Source organism: Nelumbo lutea, chromosome 7, assembly GCF_056320005.1.
Source record: "Nelumbo lutea isolate HS-2025 chromosome 7, American lotus-T2T, whole genome shotgun sequence".
Classification (NCBI taxonomy): domain Eukaryota; kingdom Viridiplantae; phylum Streptophyta; class Magnoliopsida; order Proteales; family Nelumbonaceae; genus Nelumbo; species Nelumbo lutea.
In genome coordinates this window covers 20,082,757-20,101,925 of record NC_142690.1, presented here as the reverse complement: position 1 = coordinate 20,101,925, position 19,169 = coordinate 20,082,757, and the positions used below count along the sequence as shown (strand labels likewise).

The window sequence follows — 19,169 nt, the reverse complement described above, 5'->3', positions numbered from 1 at the left end:
AGGTACGAGGCTGAAAGAGGCACAAAGGAGGGAACAGAAGAATCCTCTTCCATCCCGCTAGTCTCCTCCTAAAGAGGATTCTGGGAAGAATGAAAATAGGATTGAGACTCAAAAAATACCACATCCTTTGTGACATATTTTTTCTTGGTGACTGGATCATAACACTTGTAACCCTTCTGTGTAGGAGAGTACCCCAAAAAGGTTCCTTTCGTAGCCCTAGGATCCAGTTTGGTCTTCTTTGGATCCTTTACATGTATAAAACATACACAATCGAAGACTCTCGGTGGAAGAGAAAAGTCTGGAAGATGAGGGCAAAGGACATAGAAAGGAGTTTTCATCCCCCAATACCTTGGATGGCATTCGATTTATTAGATATGATGCAGTAAGGACTGCTTGAGACCAATAGTGTTTGGGAACCTTGTACTGAAATGGTAAGGTTGCTTGAGACCATAGTGTTTGGGAACCTTGTGCTGAAATAGTAAGGCTTGAGCAGTTTCCAATAGGTGTCTATTCTTGCGCTCAACAACCCCATTCTGTTGGGGGGTACTAGCACAAGATGACTGATGGATCATTCCAGCATCCTCCATAAACAGGTTCAAGGATCTTTCAAAATATTCTGTAGCATTATCTGAGCTGAATTGTTTAATTTTCTTGCCAAATTGTGTTTCAATCATTTTGTAAAATGCTATGGTTACCCATGGCACTTCATCGCGTCCTTTTAACAAGTAGATCCATGTGCATCGAGAGTAGTGATCAATAAAACTGTTAAATTACCGAAAGCCATCAACCAAAATAAGGGGCGAAGGGCCCCAAACATCAGAGTGGACTAAATCAAAAGGAGCTTGAATTTCATTACTAAAAATTGGATAAACAGTTTTACATTGTTTTGATAGCTGACATACTCACAAACTAAATTGACTTAAATCACCTTTGAATAATTCTAGAAAGAACACTTCTAATGATGAAAAAGGTAAATGACCTAGCCTAGCATGCCACAGATGTAACCTAGCTATTGACTCCACATTGGACTGGCTACTTGTAGCAGATGTTTGTAAGGCCGAGCTGATGTCTGCATCAAGGTAGTAGAGACCTCCACACTCATGACCGCTCCCAATCGTTCTCTTCGCCAATCTGTCCTTAAGACACAATGAATAGGAAAAAATGTTATGCTACAATTCAAATTGTTGGTAAGCTTTGAAACAAATAAGAGGTTTGAAGAAAGATTGGGAACATGTAGAACAGATTTGAGTGAGAGGTCCTTGCTTAGGTCAACCACCCCTTTCCTAGAGATGGTAGAGAGAGAACCATCAACAACCCTCATCTTATCTTGGCCAGACAATAAATGATAGGAAGAAAATAGAGAAGACATATGTGTCATGTGGTCAGTTGCACTGGAATCAATAATCTAAGAGGCAGGATCAATAGAACTAGTTGCACTAAAAGCAGAGACAATACCTGATTTGGCAAGGGAGGTGGAAGCAAGAGAATTGGTCCTTCGACGGGCTAGTGCCCGGCTAAGTACCTCTACCTCATCAGCAGTGAAACCCAAGGACCCGTGTTCGGAGGAATTAGCAATCTGTCTCATGGGAGAAGAAGTAATAGTGGATGAGTGTTTTGAGTTATCATCACTGTGACTAGCAACCAGATTCCCACTTGCAGCTTGACCCTTCTGATGCTTCTTATCTTTCCTCAAAGCAGCTGGTTTCAGATGCGGATAGAGAACCCAACAAGTCTCTTTTGCATGCCTTTCTCCTCCACAGTGGGTGCACTTCAGATGCCTCTTGTCCGAGTACTTAGTCCCCTTTTGATTTGTAGAAATTAGGGCCGAATGTTCAACAGGCTGTTCAGTTGGCTTAATTTGAGTATCAACTTGCATCTCTTTTCTTCTAACCTCTTCATTCCTCACGAGGTAATAGACATGATGTAAGTCTGGCATTTCATCCCTTCCCAGAATTTGGGACCTTATGCTCTCATATATTGGATCTAAGCCAGCCAAAAATTTAAATGCTCTGCTCTCTTCAATTTGTTTGTCATGCCTTTCCTTGTCTCTGGCATTCTCCCAATCAAGAATAAGGTGATGATCTAGCTCTTTCCATAGTCCTTCTAAGGTAGCAAAATATGTTGCAACAGTCATATCCCCTTGCCTCAAGGCAGCAATGTCTTGATTCACTCTATAAATTCTGGCATTATTTTTTCTCTGCCCATAAGTTTTAGACACTTTCTCCCATATCTTGGCACCAGTGGAGAAATGTTGAATAGTCCTAGCTACCCTTGGAGTCATTGAAGCAAGTAGCCTGGACATAACAGTAGCATTCTCCTTACGCCAAACTGCATATTCCACACTACCCACTTCAGGTTCTTTCTTCAGCCCGTCCAAATAACAGTGAGTTCCCGAGATGTGATGAAGAGCATGGCTGAAACAGACCATTCTCTGAAGTTGTACTCATCCAACAACACATTAGTGATTTGCAAGCTGTGCAGATTTGGATTCTCTAGATTGGGAGACCTCCCACCAGTCCTAACATCTCTAGAAGACACTTCCCCGGATATAGAAGACATCTTCTCCTACTTGCAAAGATCAAAGCTGTAAACACAATATACAGAAAGCTGTTTCAGACTTACAGAACTTGTTGCACTGCAAACTCAATCCTAAGAACCCGTAACAGAGCTGAAACCACGAGCACCACACGGCTGCACTGTGCTCTAATACTATTGCCGCAGGCTGTAATCTGTTGTGTTGACTTCTGCTGTGTTCTAATCACTGCTGTCGCAGGCTGTAATCTCCCCTACGACCAGTTCTAGGACTGCCGCAATCAGTCCTCCCACCTAGATCTGTTCAACACAGATCTCTCTTAGCCGAATGGCTACAATCTGTTGTACTGAGTCTAGTAGGGCATCAACTTCTGGGACTAACTCCCCTTGGGCCCTACAACCAAGGGAAACCCTAGATGTAGGTCCTGTTGTGTTCTACGACCAACCCTAGGGTTTCTTTGCAGCAACCAAGATAGAAAAGAAAAAGACACAGAGTTAGAAGAGGAGGCGGCGGCTGTAACCAAGTGAAAGATTAGAGCTCTGATACCATGTTTGTTGGAATACAGTTGCCGAAGGAGAAGAGAAGAAGAAGAAGAGGAAGATTTGAGAATGGCGGCAATGAATCTCTCAGCCGGCCCTACTCTATTATAAATAAGTGTATTATGTAATGTTACATAAATAACTAGAATGCCCCTGATTAGTGATGGGACACCTAGACAAATAAAACACTAAATAAGATTAGGCCCAACAACTAATGACTTAAGACCCAACAAAGATAAGCATACATATTAAGACAGCCGAACCAACATCTTTTACCGGAACAGGGGTCAAAGTAGACACACCCAATGACCTTGAGAGGGAGGTAGAAGGCATCCTCATCAGGAAAAAGAAGCTGATGAGGGGACTAGAGATGAAGGGTTGGCAGGAAAAGTCTTAAGATATACAATTGTTTGGGCAGCATCCCTCCAAAACCGAGTTGGAACATGCATCTGGAATATCAATCCTCTTGCAACTTCAACCACATGTCTGTTTTTTCCTTTTTGATACCCTATTTTGTTGGGGAATGTGAGGACAAGAACTCTAGTTAATTACTCCTTTGTTTTCAAGGAAAGCTTCAAGTGCTTCTCGAAGTATTCCTTGGCATTGTTAGATCTAATAATCTTATTCTTCTTCTCAAACTCTGTCTCCACCATACTAATGGAGATTTTTACAACTGAAGGTACTTCATCCCATCTTTTCATCAAATACAACCAAGTGTAGTGCGAGTAGTCATCAATAAAAAGATTATGGTTCTACATTGCCTTGATAGTTGACAAACTTCACACTGTAGAACAGAACTAGACAGACTCAAATAGGCTAGGAAACAAAAACTTTAATGAACCAAAAGACACATGCTCGAGATGGTGATGCCACAATTTTAATTGATTTAGTTTCTCATCATGATGGGACTCAAATTAACACATTAACCCTAACTTTGGAGATTGATTAAGAAGATAAACTCCATCAGCTTCATCTCCACTACAAATTGTCTTCCCCGTACTCAGATCCTGAAAGACACAATGAGATGGAAAGAAGGTTATAGAAGAATGAGATGGTAAGGGAACTAATAGAAATAAGATTTCTATGCAATTGTTGAACATGGAGTTCAAAGTTTAGAGAGAGGTTGTTGGTAAGTTTAACTTCACCCAAACCTGAGATTGGGACCTTAGATCTATCTACAATGGTAACCTTATCTTTCCTTGAAAATAATTTATAAGTGGTATAGTAGGAAGGCATACCAGTCATATCACTGGCTCCTATGTCAATTATCCAAAAGGTAGGGGATAGGCATGGCACACAAGTGCAACCTGATTTTGCAAAGGCACTAGAAGATGTATGTGAATCAGCAGATGTAGGCAACCTACTCTTTTCAAATTGGAGTAAGATGCCTCTCAATTTTCCATCACATTATAGGTGTCATGAGTAGGTGCCCGAGTAGGAGGATTTACCTCAAGCATGTGAGTCTGAGAATCATGACTGCCTGTAGCAATGTGAACATTTCCCTTCTTTCCACTTTTACACTTCTCCGGCTTCTGATGGGGATTCTATTCCCAGCATCTATCCATGGTATGTTTCATCTTCTTGCAATATTCACAAAATGCTTCTTCAGGTTTACCAGAAGTTTGTTAGGGCTTCGTGGACACAAGGGTTGTGTGCTCACTTAAAGGTACTTGCTTCATAGCATTCCTCCTACTCTCTTCATTCTGCACAAGAGAATATGTTGTTGAGAGTGACAAGATATCAGCACTAAGGATGTGTTGCCTGGTGACACATTACATTCTTCTCTTCGCAACTTATAGATTCTAACAGTGCTTTTAGCTTGAGAATAAGTGGTAGTTAACCTGTCCCAAATATCCCTGGCTGTTGAAAGGAATATATATTTGTGGGTGATGCGTGGCTACATAGAGTATACAAGCCATGACATAAAAAGCAGATTATCTTGCTCCCATTTGAAATAGTTTGGACCTTCCGGCATTATCTTGCTCCCATAGAGCATATTATTTGCAATAATATGTGGCTGCATACAGCAGATTATCTTCCACCAATTGTAAGCTTATCTCCGGCATTATCATTACCTCCCGGGTGGACATGGGTAGGCACGCATACTTCTTTGTGTGAGTCCATCAATCACAACCCCTTCTAAAACAAAATTTCTCACCAACACTACGATATCCCAACACAAGATGAACACCCAAAAAACTTTCCCACAAGGTTGAATTGGGTTACAACAATAAAACAAGGGAAAAATAGATGTTGGTAGCAAAAAATCGAGGACCACTTCTTATAGTGTCAGAAATTTCCCATGACTCAAAAACAACAGGTTCTTATGGAAGTCAACCCACCGTATGAGCATGCAAGCTCTAAACTCCAGATCTGGGTTTTTTGCCAATTTCTATCCAGAAATTCCCAAAAATCTCAAATAGCTTCAACCTACTATGAAACCTATATCAAAATTCCTCTAAAAAAATCAAGGCACATCAATGTGCATCAAGAACACATAAGGATGCCACCGACTGTACTGACTGCTGACATTAGCGGGTCTGTTTGTGAGTCACAACCAGCAGTAGATGATTTCCTTGATCTTACATTGCTTTTATACCAAGTTAGAAGATATTTTATTAAGAAGAAGAGGTTATGTCGAGAAGATTAGGTGTGTTGCTATTCACACATAGGAAGACTTCATTTAAACATTATGAATAAAATTACAAAGAAGCCCATGACTAGGCGCCCAAATACATTTACAGAGTACTACTTTTCTTATATTTCTGGGAAGTTAAATGTATGTATTTGCACTTTTCCCTAACTTAGCCAATGTATAAAAAAAGAAAAATAAACATTTCATTATGCATCATTTCAACGCACCTAACATTTGGGATATGCTGCACAAAGTCTCTTCTCTTGGAGTTGAGCCCATGCTCCCCATGCTTGTCAGCTTGAGAGTTTACTGTTATTCCAAATAATGGCCCCTGAAAATTCTTACCAAAGTATAAAGTAGAGGGTAAAAATGAAAAAAAAAATGTTGGAAGCAAAGACTTTCTGATGCACACTTTATTTGAGAAGGTAAATGTATGGAAATTTTTTGGGAAACGGAAAAGTAATATGTTATTGGCCCTAATCATGCAGGCATATACAGGTATAAACTCATTCTCATGTACATGTCACTGAGCAGTAACAAAACTGGCAATCAAAAAAAAAAGAAAAAAAAAAAAGAAAACAACAGTAGAAACTCAGTTGTGGATGCCTCTTCAATATCTGTGCCAAAAATTCACATTTTTATCATAGAAAGCCTGGTGGAGGTGCTGTCCTAATTACCATCTCTTCTATAGAACATTTCATTCAAAAATTGTTTAAACCTCTCACCTTTCCGTCTTTGCAATACTTCCACCAATGTTCCTGGGCACTTTCAATTAAAATTTATCATGGTACAGAAGCATACAAAAAGTTTGGAACTGAGTTTTGGCAATGTAGGAATGTGATCTGTTGCTTCAATTTCCTATGAACAAAAGACACAGCCTGGTACTGAGATCATTATCTTCTAATTTTGTCTTGTCTCTCATTAGACACTTGCCCATTTTGGCTGACTAGACCAAAAGATCTCTGTGATGGAAGATGCCCAACATTTTGTTGAGGTGGTTGAAGAGGGATGAATGATAATTCTTCTGATCTGTTGGTGCAGATAAATAAGGGAAAAATCAATGAAGATGGATTCTTCATGGATTATTTATTGTTATTTTAAAATTACTATTTATGGTTATCTTTTGGATGGATTACTTATAGCATTTTACATCATTACTATTTATAGTAAAATTGCGATTTTCTAATTTTAGTGATTTTGGCATCTTCTTTAAATTGGTTTTTGTAGTTTTAGTAAAATGTTATTAGAGTTGTTTTAGGAGTTAGAATCAGGGATGGATCACTTTCACCTTGGCCCACAATATATTATTTATATAACAATTATATACTTATATATGTTTTATATTATTTTCTGTTTTATTTATGTATAAAAATATTATAAAATAATACTTATAATACATAGCTAGAGAATGACCCCATACTAAGTACGAGGCTAGCATTTTTTGATAATTTTTGTTTTGTTTAAACCAAAAATGTCTAATTTTTATTATTATTTCTTTATTTTTTAAAGATTATTTGTATTGTAATATTTAGTTAATTAATTATTACCGGTATTATTAGGTATTTAATTAATGATTTTATTATCATAATAATTATTATAATTAAAATTTTTACTATAAAATTTTAAAGATTAATCAAAATGTAATGTTTACTTAATTGTTTAATTAAAATTTAATATTATTTTTAATTAGTAATGGTGATGATGATTTTCTTATATTTTTATTATTATTCGGCATTTAATTACTGAGTATTGTTGTTATAATAGATTTTCTAATTACAATAAATTCTGGTAATTTACTTAACTTTAATGCACAACTAGTTTTTGAAGTTTGCTATTTAGTTATCAAAAATTAAATTTAGAAAGCCTAATACGGGTTTTACATCTTTGTAATTGACAATCTATTATGACCTATTTTATTTGAATCCCACTATTAATTTATGTTTTTTTTTAATTTGATTTAAGATATTAAGTGAGATATTATTGGTAAACAATAGCCCACTTTATTTGGTATTTACTATTTATCTAATAAACCTATTTTGAGTTATTTATTTTAAAAGTTAAATTAGGTTGCTTCCTAAAAGTTAAATCAAGTTTGTAATTAATAAAGTATTTTCTTTTTAAAAAAAAATCATTTAGAAACAAACGTGTGTTTATGGTAATCTTTTAATGTGTCCCACCATTTGTATTTGATAGACTCTAGATAAACATGTTTTAAGCTAATAAATAACTGTCTATTGAAAATTATTAGGAGTGAAACTATCCACTTTTTGAATCCTATTTCTTGAAATAATAGGATGGCACGTGTCTGAATGGTGATAGTGGGTTGTGAGAGCAGCAACTTCTCAGAAAATGCCACATGTCTAGCTTTCCAGAAAAATGAAATGCCACTTTTCTAAATGGTGGTAGTGGGTTGTGGACTTTAATAATAACTTCTCAGGAAATGCCATGTGTCTAGATTTCCAGAAAAATGAAAAGGCCACATGTCTGAATGGTGGGGGGCTGTAGCCTGAATACCTTCCTTTAATATATATTAGATATATAATCTTTTATACTATATAAATTTGTACATATATTTTATATGTATATTCTATGTCATAGGTATCTCCTCTCGACCAATTTTTCAACCCCTCACTAGATTCTAAGCATCAGCCCTAGTGATCAATCTCCCTAGAACAGGAATGACTTGGAAAGTGAACAGGAATGGAGAAAGGGGGTCCCCTTACCTAATTCCCCTAATAACTTGGAAATGATCAGCCACAATTCCATTAACCAAAATTGAGTAATGGCATGTCCTAATACATCCTAAGATCCATTTTCTCCATCTTTCACTAAACCCAAAATTTTTCATTACTTTCACCAAGAAACCCTAATCAACAAAATCATAAGCCTTTTTTAAGTCCAATTTACAAATCAGCTCCTTCCTGATCCCTTTTATCTCTTCAATACATTCATTAGCAATCAAAATCTGATCAATAATTTGTCTATCCTTGACGAAGGCCCCTTGATCTGATGATACCAATGAAAATAAAACAGCCCTAATTTTCTGAGAGGGCACCTTAGCAATGAAAATAAAACAGCCCTAATTGGAGTGTAATTCTTTGGGTGCACGGAACCTGTTTTTTTTTGGGGGGGATTAAAGCAATAAATATGGAATTGAGCCCCAAATTGATTAAACCTCTCCCAAAAAATTCATTAAAGGCTTTCTGTAAATCATTTTTTAATACTTCCTAGCAATCTTGGTAGAAAGCCGTCGTAAAACCATCCATACCAGGGGCTTTAGATCTATCCATAGAAAAAACAGCCTCTTTAATCTCCTCAATCTCAAAATTCCTTTCCAACCTTGCCTTAGAATTTTTTGTTAGCTTAGGCCAATCCAAGCCATCAATCCACATTCTTCTATCCACGGGTTTCCTAAATACTTGACTTAAAAATGATCCACAAAGGCTTGGGCAATCTCATTATGAGTAGACAAAATGATATCCCCTACCACCAACTTGGGGACAAAATTTTCCCTCCTCCCATTGGACAAAGTATGGAAAAAGTTGGTATTTTTATCTCCCTCCTTAAGCCAGTTTCTCTTGATCTCTGTCTCCAACTTATCTCTTATTTCAATAAAATATCTTCCAGCTGTTTCCTTAGAGACCACCTTTCACCTTTATCCCTTTCATTGTTTCATTTCCTTTATCTTTTCTGCTGTAAAAGGAAGGGTAAGTTACTTCCCTGTGGCTTCTGTCAAATACTAAGACCTCCTCTGGGTTTACCTATTTACTCAACCCTAGGGATGTCAGTTGATTGGGTTTAAAGGCAAACCCACATTGACCCAACTCTTTTGGGTTAGGGTCAGGTCAACCATAATGAGGTTGAGGTGAATCCCTACCAAAACCAATCAATTGACATTGCAGCATTGAATCATTATTAGAGATGGCCTTGGTTGAGTATAGATGCACTGTATGTGGGCCAGGTCGGGTTGGGTTCTGTATTCCATCTTTTTTTACTCAGGTCAGTTTAGGGTTGAAACCACTTTCGCTTTGGGTGCACTATATGAAGACTGCAATTTTTTCATATATTTATTTGTTACACAAAAGATTCTCATATATTTATTGGTGCAGGGATGATGCTAAGCGCCTAGCTGCAAAATTACAGAAGGTCACTGTAGCAGATGTGATTGAGAGCATGGAGGTTGGTGTAGTGCCATTCTCTGTTAAGAAACACCAAGTTTCCACTGTTTATAAGCTAAAGCTAAAGCTCTATCCACCTGAACTATATCCTCCATATTCGGGTATAACTTTAAAAGACTGTCAAGCAACCCTGAAATTTGTTTTTGTTGGGGAAATGGAAGATGCAATACAAAGTCATCTACTTATGCTGTCGAAAATCAGAGGCATAACGAATGTGGTGCACAGCACACAGTCAAATTCTGGAGAAGGGGCAGATGAAGATGGTCCTACCAGCAAATCTCAAGCAGCTGAAGAAAATGATAATGCTGGTGATGATGATGATTACGAAGCACCTGATGATCTAGGTGCAGATGCACAGAAAAGAAAAAGGCAAGCTACAGATGAGATGGATTATGAGGATGATATGGAAAATGAAATAGTTAACACTGAAAATGGGCGTAGTGATATAGAAGCCTCAGCTGGATTTGAAAGCGAAATTGATCAAGCTGAGATTGAAACCGGGGATAGTATGGATGGTGAAATTCAGGTATTTGATGCTGAGGATGAGGCTTCTCAGACCCCATCACAACATGGGACTGTCTCCAAATCAAAATCAAGTGGCGGAAAAGATGAAGCAGATGCTAGAGGAATGACAAGGCGAGCGAAAAAGGACAGTGACAGAGCATTCTTCATGGTGGCTGAAGGACTGGATTTTGAAGTGCATTTTAGATTTACCAACGAACCCCATATTTTACTGGCTCAGGTAAATTTCAATCTATCATTTAACTCACAGATATGTATGTACCATAATACCCAGAAAGCTAGATAAGGTTGGCATTTCATGTTTGGAACTTCAGTTTTTAGTATAAATTTCCTATGAGACAATTTTTCTAGCTGTGTTTTGTCATATCTCAGTAACATAGGTAATACATGGATTTTGTTGGAGTTAGCTTTTTACTAGTATTGTTAGACCTGAACCAGACAGTTGAAATGGTGACCCAGATGGCATGTGCAGTTTCCGTTTTGGACATTATAGATGGGCTGAATTGATAAACTATCAATTGAACCTGTATACCTTGACATGAACAACTTTCTGGTTTAATTTCTGTTCAGTTTTAACAGCACTTCCATTCAGATGAAAAATATGTCATATGTTATGCATTTTGTATCTTGCAATTTGAAGTCTAAATATGGACTTCTTTTCAAATGGAAAGGATAGCTCCTGTTGGCTGGATTTTTTTTTTTTTTTTTGAAACAGGTAAGGTATTGAATTGTGTTAATGTAAAAGTATCAGCCAATGTACAATGAGAGCCTGTACAATGGGAATATACAAAAGTGTCAACAAAAGAAAGGTCCAGCTTGCAAAAAAGAGTAAAGCTGGACACCCCTGAATGCCCTTTGTACGCTTAACCAAGAACACAAAAAACCTATAACCTTGTTTCTTACTGAAGCTACATCAGACAAAGTGTTGTCAAAGGTTTGGCTCTTCCTTTCCTTCCAGAGGGCCCAAAGGATGGCAGATGGGAAGATCCTCCAAAGCAGTTTGCCCCTAGTGGCCAGGCCCTTGAGAGACCATCGTTGCAAGAGCTGAAGAGCTGATTTAGGAAGGCAAGATTGGGCTCCAAAGCAGGAAAAAGCCTAAACCCACAGGTGGGAAGAGAAGCTGCAATGGAGGAAAAGATGGTTGGAGGATTCAGGAACTTCATTGCCAAGGGGGCATAGGATGTTTGATAGTAGCATCCCCCTTCTGAACAGCAGCCAGTCAATGCTAAGACATTGACCCAAAACTGCAGTCCTAACCAGAAAAGAAACCTTGGAAGGGGAATGAAAATCCCAGATCAAGACCCAAGGGAAGTCAATACCCTCACACGGTAGCAAGTTAATGTAGAAAGACCGAGAGGAGAACTTTCCTGAGGAGCGCCAACACCATATTCTTTCATCTTCGGTCTGTTTAGGCTGGATGCTTTCAAATTTGGCTGTATCAACTCCAAGACCAGAAAGGAAACCATGTTGCCTAGATTTAGCTGCAATTGGCTTTCAAATTTCATGATGATAAGTTGCGCACATACTTCATAAGTTATAATTTTTTTCTTTCTTGTCTGGCAAACTAAATGTAGATACCCTGTTGCCTGTTTTCTTTATTCCATTTCAATGCCATAGGATACAATTTTAGTTTCTTTACAATTGGCATGGGCATTATTACTCAAGTGGAATATTTGTTTCATTTCTGGTGGTTTTTACACAACATCCAGATGTTTTGTTGTGTAGAGGGCATTTCTAAGCTGCATGGGGCATAAATTTGTAGCCTGCTATCTGCTACTACCACTAATCGTGCTAGTGGCTTGCTAGTCACTTTTGGGTCATTTAAGGGACTTCACTGGATAACCTAGGAATCTTCCATGTGGATAGTTCCAGCCACGAAGCGCTTGCCACATATCAATTGCAAGTTCTTATTTTTTGGGCAAGTTTTTCAGTAAATAGAAATCATTACTTTGAGTGGCTAGTATTTGTTGGGGAAACAGCAAGACTGGAGGATTGAACACCTGGCCATTCTAAGGGTTTATCTGCACAATGAACAGCTTAGTTCTGATGTACCATGCACCCATATTTCAGAAATAGAATAGGTTGTGTGGGGAAGTTTCCCTTGATTATGATGGCGGTGGTGGTGGAAGTGGCATTTGCTGAGCTTTGTTAGATGACCCAAGAACCTTCTAATAAATTGGGATCCCAAAATAACTCCTCATGTTCCTTTTTCGATTTGGTATTTTTGTAGTAAGTCTGAGCTCATAAAACCTAGTCATGTTTTCAAAATGTCCTTCCATTGGCAAGTATATATTGACAAATTAAAACTTTTAGGTTTGATGGATCGATGGTTTAAAATGAGTCAATCCATAAGGTCCCCTGCCTGGTGGGCAGTCCGGATCTATGACATCATCTTGGGGCAAAAGTAGGGGAAACCATGTTGGGCGTCTTTATGCTCAATTGGATTAGTAGACATTTTCCCAATGGTTCATCACTATTGTCACCGGTCCTGTAGATCATTTGGACCTTTAGATATATTTGAAATTTCTTATTAACTTTGCCTCAACTTTCTCTCTTTTATTTTCTATCAAACCCAATACAAACTTGGGTATTTTTGCCACCAGAAGTGCCCTGAATCTTGCCATACTTGAATCAAAGATCTTGCTATTCCCATTACAGCTTCTTTGCACTTGGTGGTTTGCTTCTTTCTACTTTCACATCTTGCATAGGGTATCATCTTTTTTTGAAGGGTATTGGTGTCTGGTTATTGGTCTTCAGTCTCTTAAATATCTTAACCGCATGCCAGATTTAATCCATTAGGCTCAAAGTTCTATGGCACTTGAATCTCTTTCTGATTGAGTTCACTCTGTACTCTACAAGAAATATAATTGAAAGAAGACTCACTTTTTGGTGGAATGAGCCTGCAGATTGCCCAGAAGACAACCAAGAACGTTTATGTTAAGAGGTCTGGAAATATTGAACTGTGTTCAGTGGTTGTTCCTAAGAAAGCAGATGGCGAACCTGAAAATCCAGAGTTACAGACTTCTGGAGTGGACTTCCCAACATTTTGGAACATGCAGGATGACCTTAACATCAGGAGATTAAAATCCAATGACATTCATGCTGTACTCAATACCTATGGAGTAGAAGCTGCCCGAGCAACCATCATAGAGCAGGTGAATCAGGTCTTCAAGAGTTATGGGATTGCTGTTAACATCCGGCATCTCAGTCTTATTGCTGATTTCATGACACAGACTGGTGGATACCGCCCAATGAGCAGGTTTGGGATTGCAGAAACCATTTCACCTTTCAGCAAGATGTCATATGAGACAGCATCGAGGTTCGTAATTGAAGCAGCATATCATGGTGAGATGGACAATTTGGAGTCCCCATCTGCCAGGATTTGCCTTGGTCTGCCAGTTAAAATGGGAACAGGTTGTTTTGACTTGATGCAAAAGATAAACATTTGATGTCATGTATATAAAAATCAATTTCCGTTCTTGCCTTTATCTTTTCCTGCTCTAATTTGTAGGGGTCCCTCGGGAAAAAAAAAGTAATTAATTGTATTGAGTTTGATCCTTGAATGTTGGGAATCCCATTTAACAGTACCCTGTTAAGTTTTTTGATGTAACATAACTAAAAGTTATTTAACTGATTAACCAATTAAATATTTTTAAAGGAAAGTGTTTACCAGTTTTCAATAGAATTTCTTGCGTATTGGTTTTATCCATATCAGGGTATTCCAGAACATTGGTGCTAACTGCTATGGAGTCATATTGTGGGCTTGTGGCCAGTCTTGGAAAAATGTAATTGTGCCTTGAATACAACACGATTATTCAGAGGTATGTTTGGTTCCTTATTTTGAATGTTAAATTCTCAGCACATACATAGATGGTTAAGTGAGTCAGAATAAGCAATATATTTTATTTTAGATTTTAAGAAACAAAATCAACGAAGAACGTATTTCAATTGCATCATTATGTTTATGCAGGGTACATCAAGACTTGTAAAATGGAAAAAAGAATTAGAATCATCAATTAAGAAAATGAAAGCATACATATCGAAAGAAAAGAAAAAGTCAAAGCATAGGTTTTAAACATTGTTCATATATTGACCGTGCTAAAGCATTATTGGGAACATCTCCCCCTGCATTTGCATTAGGCAGGGGATGAGATGTTCTTTATGTGTCGTTGTGATAAACGTGGGCAGGGTTCTCGTGGGTAGAGATCCGGACTCGCAATTCACAGCGGGTAGAGAGTGGGAAGGAAAAGTGAGTAAAAAATCCTGTTTGCTCAAAATTTGATATAAATTATATGGTGTGTATTGAGACTTTAAACACAATTTTGTAAGTATAAACACGACCAGTTGATCAGCTTTCAAAATCATTTGTATTTCTAATAGGAATAATTTCATAAATTACCCTTGAAGTTTAAGAAATTAACTAACTATACCCTTACTGTTTTTGTATTGTCTTAAAGCACAATAGGGTTAACTTTGGCTGTTGGGGCCCAACAGCATAGGCTGTTGAGACAGTTTCTGGGCTGGGCACATTCTGGGCAGTTCGCCTATTCATGCCCATGCTTTGGTATTTAGTCAAAATAAATTGAGATGTAATTACTAATTTCCCCCCCTATTATTTCCGACAATTGTTGCACAAGTTCTTGTTAAGTCTTCGTCATAGACCATTTACACGTGACTTTACATGTTTGATTTAATTTTAAAATATACCCAAAATACCTTTTTCAACGAACACCATTGTCTTCTCTACTCAAACCACGGTGCCATTAAAGCTCCCACCGCTTGAACCGACCTAGCTTTTACTAGTGCCGGTTGGGGTGGGACTCTAGCTTTGAGCTTACATATACATCTTAACCTCAAAATTGCAAGGAGTTCGTTTGCAAGATTACAGACCGGTAAACACCAAACACGGATAGAGACCAAAACCACACTCCCGGTTAGGGCTGTTCACGGGTTGGGTTGGGTCGGTTTATTGGCATTTTTCCAACCGACCCGACCTGGTCGATTTACTTAGAAATGAAACCGAAACCGACCCAGTACCAAGTAAAACCAACCTGGTAGGTTTGAATCGGTTTGGGTTGATTTGGGTCGGTTTTGTGAATGATTCTCTTGGTGTGAACGGTAAATGATTCAAGTCTAAGAAAAAAAACGTTGGATGCCTGGAATTTAAAAATGATTTGATGGATTTAAATTGATATTTATTGTATAGTATGTATATTTCTGAATCAAAACTAAAATATATCAAATATATATAATATATCTGAAATATATTATATATATAATATATATCTAAGTCGGTTCGGTTTCGATTTTCACACATGAAAACCAAAACCGAACCGAACCATCGGTTTATGTTTTCTTGTAACCCGAAATCAACGGGTGCTGAAGAAAAACTAGCCAACTAGGGTTGGATCAAACCGAGTTGGTTGGTTTGGTCGGTTTAGGTCTTGTTATGAACAGCCCTACTCCTGGTAACACTATCCATAGTCCATACCAAGGTTCAAAATATCGCAATGTATTGTTCCAACAAGAATCCGATATGTAGGATGTGTATAAATCATACATTTCATTTCATTTTGTATGTATCAGCTGATATGAGCCCATATCGGGATGTTTCGGATCCGTATCGACCGATACAAGCCTGATACAATCCAATATAGTTCAGATTTGTATCGTTATTTGTTAATCCATATTTAATACAGAATCTCTCATTAATTTTGTTTATTTAAATCTAATTTCTCTTTCATTAATTAGTCAATTGCTTCAAGGCAAATTTAAATTTAAAGTTGAATTTTAGTGCCTAATTCAAATTCTCTCATTAATTCCTTTAATTGATGATACCCTATCATTTATTTCATTTTGTTAGTGTAACAACTTCAAATTTTAGCTATAGCAACAGTCGAACTTTGGTCACTTGATTTTAAGTTTTCACAACCACAAGTTTGCCAAGAAAATGTAAGGTTTTGCACTCTACATATTTGTATTTGTACTTCTTTCAAACCATTAAATTATGCTTTTTTACATTTAAATTATTTTTTTATAATCATATAAAATTTGTAAAAATAGTTAGTAATATATTTTTTAAAATTTATTTGAATTTTTTACCATATTATGCATATTCCTTCGTTCCATACGTATCCTAAGCATATCCCGATACGTCTCTTAAAATTGTCTTTTTGATACACCTTGCATTTCCGATATTATAAACTTTGGTCCATACCATACACAAACAGAGACCAAAACCAAACATTCCTGTCATTGGGACCGCAATCCCGTAGCTTCTATAAAATTATTCGGTTTCAACTCGCAAAAATGAGAGGGGAAGAGGTGAAGAAGCTTCGAGGCATGGTGAGTAGCAAGCATTTGTACTCCTCGGCCATCTTCTTCATCATCGGGAGATGTTCCCAATACACGACGGGGATGTTGTGTGGGGCATTGTGGACTGGAGGGCGGAGATGTGAACTCTTTACATCCGAACCTGCCAACATCTATATGTAGGCACAGGCTCTCTACCTAGGTCATCATTACCGCTGGGCCTTCCATCTCCTCAATGCTTCCCATATCGTCCTCCGTGACCTCCAGTTTCGGTACCTTGCCACCAAATGTTTGGTATATTCTTCCCTCCATCATGCCCCCGATGCTAGGAGATTCAATTGAGAGAGAGAGGGAAGAAGAAAACCATAAGGTTGCAGCAGCGGTGGCTAGTAGAGATGATAACAGGGGAAGGGAAGAACGGAGAGACTGAGAGAGAGGTGGGGAAGAAGAAAACCACCAATGTTGAAGATTGTAGCGGCGGTGGCCAATAGAGATGATAACAGGGGAGGGGAAATAGATGGATGGCCAAGAGAGGGAAATAATAGGGTGGTTTGCCGCTAACGTCCCATTCGATTCCCCATTGTGAGATGCCTAAAGAAGTCAAAGTAGGGATCTCTTTCTTCTCCTGCCTCATCTCTAAAATGGCGAAAGGACCGAAGAGCATAGCAGACTCTCATCTCTGAAATGGCAGAAGGACCGAAGAGGAAAGCAGATGATGGATCGTTCTGCCAAAAATCCAAAAATCCACTAAAGTGGATCCAATCACCGGTGATTGCAAGATTCGAATAGACCAATGATGCGGACCTCTCGGTCGAGACCAATGACGATTGTTGTTGTACAAGATCCAATTGTTATGTGTAAAAAGTTTCATTTTGAAAAATTAAAGAAGAATGATGGATAAAATAGTCTTTTTAATCTGAGTAATTTAAGAAATTTTTCCTTTCTAATATTAAGAGTTGGGAATTGGGACATTTGAATTGTTTTAAACGTTACTAATTATGTAATAAATGGCCTGTCACAAGGTTAATTGAAAGGGAAGGAATTTCTCTTGTACTTTGATTCGAGCTATGGTTTTAAAATATGAATGAAAGGGAAGGAATTTCTCTTGTAAATACACATAATGACAAACTCTACGTGAAGCAAGTCTAAGGAGATATATCTTGGGTAGGAAAAGTAAGGTTGTATTTGATGAGTCTTCCTTAGAGGTAGATCTAAGAGTTAAAAGATATGATGAGCTATTGCAAATATATCTTGAAAGACAAAAAATTGTTTGATTGAAACATTTATCATAGGTTTTTTAAAAGACTAAAAAGCTAGAAAATTGTTTAGCAATGTGATGAAAATTGTTTAAAAGACAACAAGTGTTGATTTTGTGGAATGTTATGTGTGGGGCCAACTAATGCATTTTTAACGTATATTTACCATGTATAGGTTCACATACATTTACTATGAGTAGGCCCCACATGCATGCTCATTTTTTGTACATATTAGCATTATATGTGTGCCTGACCAACATGTATAATTGTATAAATAGTATATCTTGGCCTTGATATGGTAGATCAAGAAGTGGAAAATTTGGCCCTGTAAAAAACCAAAAGCATGCCTATACATTAACATCATAGCATTCTTGTTCCTATAAGTATGCAACTAGAAAGCATGTCCAAATTCAAGTTTGCATACTCCAATCCATGTTAATGGCATTATAACCCTACTTCCAGACCAACAAAATAATAATCAAAATTAGCAAAAAAAGGATCAAACACATCATTACACAGTAATAGCCCTTAGTATGACACATCATGCCATTAGAAGAAAAAATTGTCTTATTAATATTTCTCATAATAGTGACAAATAATGTGCTCACCTTCAATTGGAACATCATGTAGGAAACCATTTCAAATCACATATTGTGTTCTGATGAAATTATGCAACACATAATAAACAAACACAATTCTAGTTTGCTTGTGAAGTGGATATGGAGGCATCAACTTGTGGGATCATTCTAAACATATCCAATCACTTATTACCATTATTGCACGTGACATTCTTGTAATACGTTGACCTAATCAAAATGTTATATGTTTTGAAAAGATACATTTCTTCTTTCCTCTGAAATTCTTTTGTAATGAGGACATTTGTCATCATTCACTGCTTTTCATCATCTACAATAGCAACTAAAACTGTTTGCAACACTACTCTCCTAATTGGGTTATCAACCATTATGATCTATCACAATAATCATACACAAATATAAGTTGACTAATGGGTTCAAATTCTGCTGTTCTTAACCAAACCATATTCCGAAACTATATTTTCATTGCAATCATGTTTCAATTCATCAATGTAAACTTGTTTTTAATAAATTCAATGCAAGTATGCAACCCTGCTCCAAAGAGAAATATGATTTTTGGCTTTATCATCACTTTACAAGAAATGTTGAATGTAATCCT

General features: G+C 37.4%; 1 protein-coding gene across 1 annotated transcript in view; it reads left to right on the top strand.

Moving 5' to 3' along the window:
- The window catches only part of NRPA1 (nuclear RNA polymerase A1), a 72,173-nt gene extending 58,104 nt beyond the window's left edge, over positions 1–14,069 (top strand). Inside the window, exons 20-21 of the mRNA XM_088956011.1 lie at positions 9,817–10,627; positions 13,314–14,069. Of these exons, the coding sequence (XP_088812137.1) occupies positions 9,817–10,627; positions 13,314–13,856 (1,354 nt within the window). The 3' untranslated portion in view covers positions 13,857–14,069. The remainder of the gene's footprint in view (positions 1–9,816; positions 10,628–13,313) is intronic.
- The last annotated feature ends 5,100 nt before the right edge of the window (positions 14,070–19,169 follow it).